The sequence below is a fragment of the Symphodus melops genome, assembly GCF_947650265.1.
Source record: "Symphodus melops genome assembly, chromosome: 18".
NCBI lineage: Eukaryota > Metazoa > Chordata > Actinopteri > Labriformes > Labridae > Symphodus > Symphodus melops.
In genome coordinates, this window is record NC_136708.1 from 231,071 (window position 1) to 243,222 (window position 12,152).

The 12,152-nt window shown below is 49.2% G+C and overlaps 2 protein-coding genes across 2 annotated transcripts in view; both read right to left on the reverse strand.

Moving 5' to 3' along the window:
* Positions 1–1,093: 1,093 nt before the first annotated feature.
* On the reverse strand, positions 1,094–7,024 carry LOC306839902 (tumor necrosis factor receptor superfamily member 6B-like; the record flags this gene model as incomplete). Its single annotated transcript, XM_079368848.1, has 5 exons — positions 1,094–1,631; positions 1,861–2,043; positions 2,769–3,174; positions 3,459–3,492; positions 7,011–7,024. 5 exons carry the CDS (start codon positions 7,022–7,024, stop codon positions 1,279–1,281), a joined length of 990 nt encoding a protein of 329 aa, XP_079224974.1. The 3' UTR covers positions 1,094–1,278.
* A 5,005-nt stretch (positions 7,025–12,029) lies between these two features.
* LOC306839903 (ribosome biogenesis protein bop1-B-like) overlaps positions 12,030–12,152 on the reverse strand; it is a gene marked incomplete at its 3' end in the record, with an annotated part of 8,195 nt that continues 8,072 nt past the window's right edge. Inside the window, exon 9 of the mRNA XM_079368849.1 lies at positions 12,030–12,065. Within this exon, the coding sequence (XP_079224975.1) occupies positions 12,030–12,065 (36 nt within the window). The remainder of the gene's footprint in view (positions 12,066–12,152) is intronic.

The following is a 12,152-nucleotide window of genomic DNA, read 5'->3' on the forward strand; positions in this document are numbered from 1 at the left end:
GACACTGCAACAGAACCAACCAATGAAAGCCCAGCCTGACTCCTGCAAGGAAGAAGGTTACGCACGACAGTTCCAAAGCTCGACCAGCGTGGCCTAACCTTGTCGCTGTCAGACAGAAAGATGCTAAGGCCAAACATGCATATGAGCACGCCTACAACAGGAGGTACTCAGCAAAGCCTCTCCCGGTCTTGGAGGTTGGTGATCGAGTAAGGCTGAAAACAGACGCTGAAAAGACATGGACAGGAACAGGGGTCATCGAGGCGTCATGTTCTACTCCACGGTCGTACGTCGTAAGAACGCCACAAGGAGACGTCACCAGGAGGAACCGACGACATCTGCAGATGTATCTATCTATCTATCTATCTATCTATCTATCTATCTATCTATCTATCTATCTATCTATCTATCTATCTATCTACATAGATTCTATATCTTTACTGCAGAGTAAAGAGTCCATCAGTATGAACTCATCCATTCATACACATTCACACACTGATGGTAGAGGCTGCTGCAGAGTAAAGAGTCCATCAGTATGAACTCATCCATTCATACACATTCATCACACTGATGGTAGAGGCTGCTGCAGAGTCCATCAGTATTAACTCATCCATTCATACACATTCATCACACTGATGGTAGAGGCTGCAGTCTTTTATATAAAGACCTTGCATGCGTTTCCATTCGACCACTTGTGATGCATCACGTGAGAGAAACACCTTGATGTTTGATTAAAGGTCAGTGAAGGTCAAAGCAATGACTTGATGTGATGTGTGTTATGTCTCTCCTGTTTGTGTTTCTTCACACAGAAAAGACTTGAATAATCAGATTTGTGATTCTTTATTGAAGCAGCCACATGTGATCCACCTTCACTCACAAACATGCCTTTCTGTACAAAAACATCGAAACTTCATAAATTACAAAAAAAATAAATTAAGACTTCAGCGCTCAGGCAGAGGAAGCAACATCCCAACACAACGACTTTTGTGTGTTCCTCACACACGTTAAGCTGCAGACACGAAGGAGCATCCTGACAGCAGTTTGGTCTGTAAAGAAGAAAGTGACAGGAGACGCTGGGACAGTGAGGAGACGTGTTGGACATTCAAACACAGGAGACTCTTCCTGAACATGCACGCCGCTCTGCACACTTCATAATAAGGCAGGACTGCAGGTTGGTTTAGAGAAGAGGAGAGAAAGGAAGGCACTCTGAGAAAGGAGGAGGAGTCTAACCTGGAGGATTCCTGATAAAAGGAATGACCTCCTTCCTGCCTCGGCTTTATTTCAAGCTTCAACTGCTTCAACTACGAAAGGCGCGCCCCCCTGCTGGTTCCGACCGCACAGCTGGGCCACATGAGCGTCGATCCTGCTCAGCTTTTGCTGCAGGCGCTCTCTGGCGCCGACCGCTCCCGTTTTCATCAGGATGTCAGGAAGCTGGCGGATCTGCGCCGCCGTGGCCGTGGCGACCCAGGCGTTGATCCGCTTGTGGAGGTCTGACGCGTGCATTTCAGAGAGTCCTTCGTGCTTTCTACCGTCCTCGGACGGGAGCTTGCGCAGGATGTGGCGCAGCCTCCTGACCATCATTCTGTGGTGGACGAAGAAAGACGGGAGGATTTCTTTGAGGTAGTCCGCTCCGTCTGCAGGAAGTGAAGGAAGAAGGTTAATGATCGACCACGCTGCATATTGTGATGAAGACTTCGCTTCTGATCGGTTGTCAGAGTTTAATCTACTGCGTTTCATGTCGAGTAAAAATCCCAGCATGCATTGCTTCTTTGGAAAACTGGTTGAAGTATTTTAAGTTTGAGTCGACGTAAAAACACAACCCAGCACCGTTCTCCTCCCAGCTGGAGCAATCTGTGATCTTACCTTTCAAAGCCGACGCGCTGCAGCTCATGCACACGCTGTCGTGCCACGTGGACCCCCTCAACGCCACCTGCAGCCCCGCGGCGCCGCAGCTTGTGTGCTGCGTGCAGTTCTTCAGAGCAGAGACGGTGTTGGAGAACGTACCGTTGGGACAAACTCGGCATGTTGTGTCCTCATCGGCTGTACCTGCAGGAGCAACAACAGATCAGCTGATCAGTGACCTCAGTGACCTCAGTGACCTCAGTGACCTCAGGTGGGTCACACTTTGATTCTAAACCAACACAACCTCTTCTCTAGTAAATATTAATGAATAAAGACGTTATCACACGTGTTCAGTTTTCAAAGATCATGGTAAAGATTTGTATGGATTGTAAATGCAGTGACCTCGGTGGGCCTCTGGGGGGCAGTACTCTTCAGGCTGAAAGCCTTTCACTCTGCTTTCATTAGTTCGGACTTTGTCAGCTGTTTTTAAATCCCTTTATATTAAAAAACACAGGAGTCCCTGAGGATGAACCAAACTCCTCCCACATGGCATTATGGGAAATAGAGTCTTTGTAGTGATGCTGACTTCTGTCCCATCTACATTCCCTAAACATGTCATCAGAGCATCACATGACTTCTCTGCTGTCTGTGCATGTTCTAACCAGTTCGGTTCTATAATTAGAGATAATAATCACAGTCACTGACAGTGTGCTGTACAGTGTGTGACTTCTTTTAACTGCTGATGCAGTGTGTGCAGCCTGACTGACTGAAGCTCTCACAGGACAGAGAACAGTGAAGGCACCATGAAGTGTGTCCATCACAGCTTGCTGTAGCTGTCAGCGCTGACTGCAGCAGAGAACCTCAGCACGGTGACACCCCGGCACCTCTCACCTGGTTCAGAATGTCTTCCTCTAAATGTGTCAGCCTACCTTGAGTCAGCACTTCATGCCCGGACGGGCACTCGCTGTGGCGCAGGCACGCGTCGTACTTCTTCTTGTAGTAGTATCCCTGAAGGCACTCACACTGACAGTCTCTGTCCGCACTGCACTCCGTCTTCACCACCTGGTTGTGTCCGCACACCCCGCAGCGCAGACACTTTCCTATGTAGTTCCACAGCTCCGTGAACGAGCCTGTCGGGCACGGCGAGCACTCGCTCTTGCGCGTCTCCGTGCAGCGCGCGCGCAGGTAGGACCCCGGGGGGCACCGATCACATTCCAGCGATCTGCCGGTGGTCGGGTCCGTGTCTCTGAAGGTCAGAGGCCCGGCCTCGCCGAGGACCAGAGGCAGGAGCAGCACCGGGAAGACGAGCAATGTCTTCCTGAATGTCCTCAACATCTGGAGAGAGGAAGGAGGAAGAGAGGATCAGGTAACACATGAAAATACAGCAGCAATGAACGAGATCACTAATCATGAAAATAATGTCATAAAAAGGAGACATCAGTCACAAAGAATCCAATAAAATGAGCGCGTGCTCCTGAAAACGGATCATTTCTATCGACTCTCTGCGTCAATTTAAAACACCTGTTTCCCGCTTCTCCCTCAAAATATCCATCAAATCCTCAACTGTAAGAACACCTTGAGATCTATGGAGACTATTAGTCTTTGATTTATTTCATTACCCTCTCAACAGGTCCTTGAATATTAGAATAACACCTGAAACAAAGGTAACACAGATTGCCATCGTAACATCTGAAAAATAAAGAATCTCCTCAAAGTGTCCTCAGCCTGCACAGTCTGAATCAGCTGAGAGTGCGCGCGCTCTCCGTGTCTCCTACCTCTTAGTGTGTGTGTGTGTGTGTGTGTGTGAGGATGAGCCGGAGAGGTCTGTCCGCCAGTCAGGAGGAGCGTGGAGTTCTCGCGTCCTCCGAGGCTCTATTTATGTCCTGACACTCCTCATCCATGCAGAAAAAAAACAAGCAGATGTAAATAGTTCCCAGGAATGTTTTGCGTCCCGCTAATGACGTCATCACAAATAAGTGAACTCATCATCATCACAGAATTTCTGCTGAGTCATGTTCAACTAATGTGTTAATTCAAATCATTGAATGTGTTTCAGTCGTTTATCGAAGAGAAATCCATATTTCTATATTTGTATTAATTATAATTAACATTAAAGGACCAATCAGAGAGCTGCTCTCCTCCTCTGTGATCAATCAGCCAATCAGAGAGCTGCTCTCTTCCTGTGTGATCATGAAGGAAACCTGCTGTGTTGAAGCTTCTCTGACAACAATGCAGCAGCCAGTATGTCCTCCTTCTAACTTTAGATTCTGCTCCTGAATGCTCTGGATCTGATTGGACCAGAGAAGGTAGGCGGGGCTTTTTTTCACATTCAATGATTCAAATCATTGAATGTGTTTCAGTCAAGAGAAATCCATATTTCTATATTTGTATTAATTATAATTAACATTAAACAAACCACAATCAAGTTTTCAGGAGTAAACTCTTTTGCAACACTTCCACTGAAGCACATCGTGTCCCTGCTGCACGCCTTATTGCTCCCCGTAACCACAGCAACCACAATGTTTCCTCTGTGATTTTACTCGCTTTATTTGGGAGATCAAAGAGTGTGTGTTGCTGCCACTGAACATGAAGGTGTGTGTGTGTGTGTGTGTGTGTGTGTGGACACACTGTCACTTTGACTCTGCAGCTGAGTCGGCGTGCTGGAAACCAGCGTGTGAGTTTGTCACACACGTTCACACACGTACACACACGTACACACACGTACACACACGTACACACACGTACACACGTACACACACGTGCACACACGTACACACACGTACACACACGTTCACACACGTTCACACACGTACACACACGTACACACACGTACACACACGTACACACGTACACACACGTACACACACGTACACACACGTACACACGTACACACACGTGCACACACGTACACACACGTACACACACGTTCACACACGTTCACACACGTTCACACACGTACACACACGTACACACGTACACACACGTGCACACACGTGCACACACGTACACACACGTTCACACACGTACACACACGTTCACACACGTACACACACGTACACACACGTACACACACGTGCACACACGTGCACACACGTACACACACGTTCACACACGTTCACACACGTTCACACACGTACACACACGTACACACACGTACACACACGTTCACACACGTTCACACACGTACACACACATACACACACGTACACACACGTACACACACGTACACACACGTTCACACACGTACACACACGTACACACACGTACACACACGTTCACACACGTACACACACGTACACACACGTACACACACGTACACACACGTTCACACACGTACACACGTACACACACGTACACACACATACACACACGTACACACACGTACACACACATACACACACGTACACACACGTTCACACACGTTCACACACGTACACACACGTACACACACGTACACACGTACACACACGTACACACACGTACACACACGTACACACACGTTCACACACGTTCACACACGTTCACACACGTTCACACACGTTCACACACGTTCACACACGTTCACACACGTACACACACGTTCACACACGTACACACGTTCACACACGTTCACACACGTACACACACGTTCACACACGTTCACACACGTACACACACGTACACACACGTACACACCGTTCACACACGTTCACACACGTTCACACACGTTCACACACGTTCACACACGTTCACACACGTTCACACACGTACACACCGTTCACACACGTACACACACGTACACACACGTACACACACGTACACACACGTACACACACGTTCACACACGTACACACACGTTCACACACGTACACACACGTACACACACGTACACACACGTACACACACGTACACACACGTACACACACGTTCACACACGTACACACACGTACACACACGTTCACACACGTACACACACGTTCACACACGTACACACACGTACACACACGTACACACACGTACACACGTACACACACGTACACACACGTTCACACACGTACACACACGTACACACACGTTCACACACGTACACACACGTACACACACGTTCACACACGTACACACACGTTCACACACGTACACACACGTTCACACACGTACACACACGTACACACACGTACACACACGTTCACACACGTACACACACGTTCACACACGTACACACACGTTCACACACGTACACACGTACACACACGTTCACACACGTACACACGTACACACGTACACACACGTTCACACACGTACACACGTACACACGTACACACGTACACACACGTTCACACACGTACACACACGTACACACACGTTCACACACGTTCACACACGTACACACACGTACACACACGTTCACACACGTACACACACGTTCACACACGTACACACACGTACACACACGTTCACACACGTACACACACGTACACACACGTTCACACACGTACACACACGTTCACACACGTACACACACGTACACACACGTACACACGTACACACACGTACACACACGTTCACACACGTACACACACGTTCACACACGTACACACGTACACACACGTACACACACGTTCACACACGTACACACACGTTCACACATGTACACACACGTACACACACGTACACACACGTTCGCACACGTTCACACACGTACACACACGTACACACACGTTCACACACGTACACACACGTACACACACGTACACACACGTTCACACACGTACACACACGTTCACACACGTACACACACGTTCACACACGTACACACGTACACACGTACACACACGTTCACACACGTACACACACGTACACACACGTACACACACGTTCACACACGTTCACACACGTACACACACGTACACACACGTTCACACACGTTCACACACGTACACACACGTTCACACACGTACACACACGTACACACACGTACACACACGCTCACACACGTTCACACACGTACACACACGTACACACACGTTCACACACGTACACACACGTACACACACGTACACACACGTACACACACGTACACACACGTTGTATATGTATGAAGTTTGCAACGTGCACACGGCCTGTTTCCTCGTCATAGATGATGAATTAGATCCTGAAATATAAACCAGGAAACAAACAGGTCGAACTGTTACCTCAGAAGAGTCATCATGACCACAGACACACAACGAAGTAAAACACCTGTCTCTGACAAAACCCCGAGAAAAACCTCCAACAATGAGCAGGAAATGAGATTTACTGGAACGTTAACGACCGTATTTGCCTCTATGAAGGTTTATTCTCTGATGGGCCCACTGCCCAACAGAAATGTAGTTTTGCTCAATATGTAAATTATGTAATTTGAATTGTCTGTAACTCTGCCCCCTAGTGTTTAAAATGTAGCTTCAGTGTTTTGCCAGCTCTGCATGTGGTGGACACTGTAGCTTTAGTGTTTAGCCAGCTCTGCATGTGGTGGACACTGTAGCTTCAGTGTTTAGCCAGCTCTGCATGTGGTGGACACTGTAGCTTTAGTGTTTAGCCAGCTCTGCATGTGGTGGACACTGTAGCTTCAGTGTTTAGCCAGCTCTGCATGTGGTGGACACTGTAGCTTCAGTGTTTAGCCAGCTCTGCATGTGGTGGACACTGTAGCTTCAGTGTTTAGCCAGCTCTGCATGTGGTGGACACTGTAGCTTCAGTGTTTTGCCAGCTCTGCATGTGGTGGACACTGTAGCTTCAGTGTTTAGCCAGCTCTGCATGTGGTGGACACTGTAGCTTCAGTGTTTAGTCAGCTCTGCATGTAGAGACACTGTAGCTTCAGTGTTTAGCCAGCTCTGCATGTAGAGACACTGTAGCTTTAGTGTTTAGCCAGCTCTGTATGTGGTGGACACTGTAGCTTCAGTGTTTAGCCAGCTCTGCATGTAGTGGACACTGTAGCTTCAGTGTTTAGCCAGCTCTGCATGTGGTGGACACTGTAGCTTCAGTGTTTAGCCAGCTCTGCATGTGGTGGACACTGTAGCTTCAGTGTTTAGCCAGCTCTGCATGGGTCTGTAAAGCTTTCTGCGTTCTAACCTCTCTCCATGTTTCAAAAGCATCTCCAACATCAGGTGTGACAGACAGAACATCATTCACCTGAAGTCGTTCTAACAAACTGGCTGTTTCACTCTCGTTGACGTCGTGTGTAGATTTGTCTCTGTGTTTGTAAAAATAGTACAAATCAAAATCACATCTTCTGATTTCTTACTTTCTAAAATGTACATTTCTCGGTTTGTAGTTTTGGTTGCACTCAAGCAGCGTGAAGCTTTCCAACATCATGTGACCTATGAGCAGGTGTAACACCTTTTCACTGTTGTCATGGAGACGTCCCTGCACATACACACGTTAATAAACCACTTCAGTCAGACTTTGCTGGACTTTCATGAAGATGTCAAATGAAACTGTTTATCTTCAGGTTCTTCTTCTGACCACCAGGGGTCGCTGCTGCTCCACTTTCACAACAATGAGCGAACTTTGATTTTCCCACAGAACAATTCGGAGGAGGAGCAGGAGGAGGAGGAGCAGGAGGAGGAGGAGGAGGAGGAGGGACCACTGAAGAGTGTGAGTGCACAAATGTCTTGGATTTCATAATACACACATAAACGCATGCGCGCGCGCGCACGCATACACACACACCGACTCTGCACTGTTCGTGTGTGTAACTTTAAAACAACTTTAAACCGATGTCAAAGTCCTTCGTGTGTGCGCGTGTGCGTGCGTGTGTGTGCGCGCGTGTGCGTGCGTGTGCGTGTGTGTGTGTGTGTGTGTGTGTGTGTGTGTGTGTGTGTGTGTGTGTGTGTGTGTGTGTGTGTGTGTGTGTACAGACATGTTGTGAGGAATGGATGCAGACAGTAACAGTTAGGTAAGCTGGGTGTGGACAGGTGACGGACGCTAACGGAAGGAGACAGGACTTCGCACCGACACCGTCACGCGCTCCTAGTCCGGGTTCGGTTCGGTTCCTCCCCGCCTTTCCTCTCGACTTTTCCCCGCTTGTGCTGCCCCCGCCGCCGGACTCTTCCTCTGTGCTCTCCGCGGTGGAAGAAATGTCGGAAGGAAAAACGGACATTCCCAACGAGCTGTCCGGTAAGAACCCGTCCTGACCCGGACTCACGGGGAACCGAACCATGTTCACTTTATAGACTTCACTTTGACTTCTTCTCCTTCACGGTTCAGTCTGTGAATACATGATACATGAGTGTGGACTCAGCAGGATTAAAGTCTCACTTTGAACACCAGAATCAGAATCCATGACTGCACATATAGTGGATTCAGTGTGATGATCGTGTGTGTGTGTGTGTGTGTGTGTGTGTGTGTGTGTGTGTGTGTGTGTGTGTGTGTGTGTGTGTGTGTGTGTGTGTGTGTGTGTGTGTGTGTGTGTGTGTGTGTGTGTGTGTGTGTGTGTGTGTGTTGACTTTAAAACAGCACACACACTTTCTGCTCTGAACTTTCACTTTGTGTTCATTTTCTGCTGTTTGTTGGGAAAACGTTGTTTTCATGGCTGCAGGGCTCGCTGGGTTACCTGAGAGGTTTTCTCTATCACTTCCTCATCTGAAGTGTGTGTGTGTGTGTGTATGCGCGCGCGTGCGTGTGTGTTGGGGGGAAAGCTCTGGGAGAGGGGCGTGTCCTGTGAAATTCCTTTGGATCCTGAGATATGATCAACACATCCTGATTGGATGACTGAGTAACAACCTATAAATCACTGCTGTCCACTTTGAGAGAGAAACATCAGCTGCTGACTTTAGATTCAAAAAGGACTCTGGGACTTTTAAAGTGTCTTTAAAGGGGACGCATGATGACAAATCCACTTTGACAGTGTTTTTGAACATGCATGTGGGTAACCTGAGAGTCTGTCAGCCCACAACATGTGAAATAAATCCATCCTTTGTTTGTGGTCTGCAGAAGTCTGACAACACAGAGAAAAAAACTCTGTTTCAAATTTTCTCAGTTTGTGACATCACAAGTTGGATTCTGGTTAAATAAGCCCCTCCCCTCCCCTGGACTCCACCTCCAGACCAGAGACAAACTTTTGCACAGGTCTGCCATTTTTATTCTCCACAGAGGAGTGATGTCTGCTGGGAAAACTCAGGGGGCGGGGCTTGTTGCATTTAAAGAGACGCACACACCAAAACAGAGCGTTCAGAGAGAGCTGGTTTCTACAGAGTCACAAACTGCTGCTGGATTCATGTTATATTTGGAGCAAAGACCAGAAACACTTTATGCTTACTTTGTTTCCCCAGCTGATCTTCACTTCTTCATCTTGTATCCTCAGTTATAAAAGCAAAAACATGTTTACAGCCTGCTTCAAAAAACCAAATAGGTGTGATTAGCTCATGTCTCCATCCACACACACTGTACGGGGGGGGAATGTTTTGATGACTCAGCAGTTTTGATTGGATGAAGGATCAGAGTTATTCACAATAAGGCGTGTAGCTGAGCTGATTGACAGGTGGGCGCCGTGTAACGGTTTGTCAGGAGGCTTAAAACCCGCCTCAGCTCTCAGCCTGTCGTTAGCTTGACTCAAAGTTAGCCTGAGACAGCATCTCCAGCACGGAGACCGCCATCCATGGGACTCCAGCGCCCCCTGCAGGGACACACGGGGACTCCAGCGCCCCCTGCAGGCACACACAGGGACTCCAGCGCCCCCTGCAGGCACACACAGGGACTCCAGCGCCCCCTGCAGGGACACACGGGGACTCCAGCGCCCCCTGCAGGGACACACAGGGACTCCAGCGCCCCCTGCAGGGACACACGGGGGACTCCAGCGCCCCCTGCAGGGACACACGGGGGACTCCAGCGCCCCCTGCAGGGACACACGGGGGACTCCAGCTCCCCCTGCAGGGACACACGGGGGACTCCAGCGCCCCCTGCAGGGACACACGGGGGACTCCAGCGCCCCCTGCAGGGACAAAAGGGAGGTCACTCAGGCTTAAAAAATGAATAATTACAGTCTGGTTCACTCCTGGGAGAGGTCATTTTAACCTTCATTGTTCAGTTTAATATCTAAGACCGTCATCAGAGAGCTAAAGTGAAATATAGTCGGGGTGGGGGGTGGGGGGGGGGGGGGGGTTAGGGTTAGTTCGTGCTCTCTGATACGCCGTCCACAGCCCGCTCTCTCTCTCTACCACTGCTCTCAGGGATGAATGGAGCTTTTTGTTTCCTGCTGCTGTTGGTTTTATCGGCCTGACCTGACGCTGAGCATCACCCTGAGACTGTTCTCTGTGAGAGCCGGGGGGGGGGTCTTTCTACACGGCCCACACTGATGTCAGATTCAAGGCCGAAGCCAGGGGAGTGAAGGCTCACTCTCAGACACAAACTCTGATTCAGATTCAGGAACTCAACACTAAGACAAGCAGAGATTTCATGAGATGAGCCTCCTTGTCCACTGGGGGCGCCAAAATCAACCCCAACAGAGAGGTGGTGACAGGAGGGAGAAGGATGTGACGAGTCCACATCATCATTTTAAGGACTCGACTTAAATCGTCAGCCAGCCAATAATATGAGCTGATTTACGTGCATGCAGGTCCAGATCCCTGAGTGCTGCTGACCTGGTTCCCTTCAGGTCCAGATCCCTGAGTGCTGCTGACCTGGTTCCCTTCAGGTCCAGATCCCTGAGTGCTGCTGACCTGGTTCCCTTCAGGTCCAGATCCCTAAGTGCTCCTGACCTGTTTCCCTTCAGGTCCAGATCCCTGAGTGCTCCTGACCTGGTTCCCTTCAGGTCCAGATCCCTAAGTGCTGCTGACCTGGTTCCCTTCAGGTCCAGATCCCTGAGTGCTCCTGACCTGGTTCCCTTCAGGTCCAGATCCCTGAGTGCTGCTGACCTGGTTCCCTTCAGGTCCAGATCCCTAAGTGCTCCTGACCTGGTTCCCTTCAGGTCCAGATCCCTGAGTGCTCCTGACCTGGTTCCCTTCAGGTCCAGATCCCTGAGTGCTCCTGACCTGGTTCCCTTCAGGTCCAGGTCTCCTGTAGTCTTGGTCTGTGATCAGCTGTGAACCGTCAGGTGTTCTGTGTTTCAGAGAGTGTGCGGGATGCTGTGGGCCGGAGGGTGAAGCTGACCCTGAGGAGGAAAGTCCAACTTGAGCTCAAAGCGGACAAAGTGGAATACAGAGTTCTGGTAAGTGAGCGCTGCTCATCAACCTTTTATTTCAGAAGAGGGAGGAGTCTGTCACCACCCGGTCTGACTTCAAAATAAAACTCAGTCTTCTCCTAAAGTGAAGCTGCTCCTTTGTTCCTTCAAAATAAAACTCAGTCTTCTCCTAAAGTGAAGC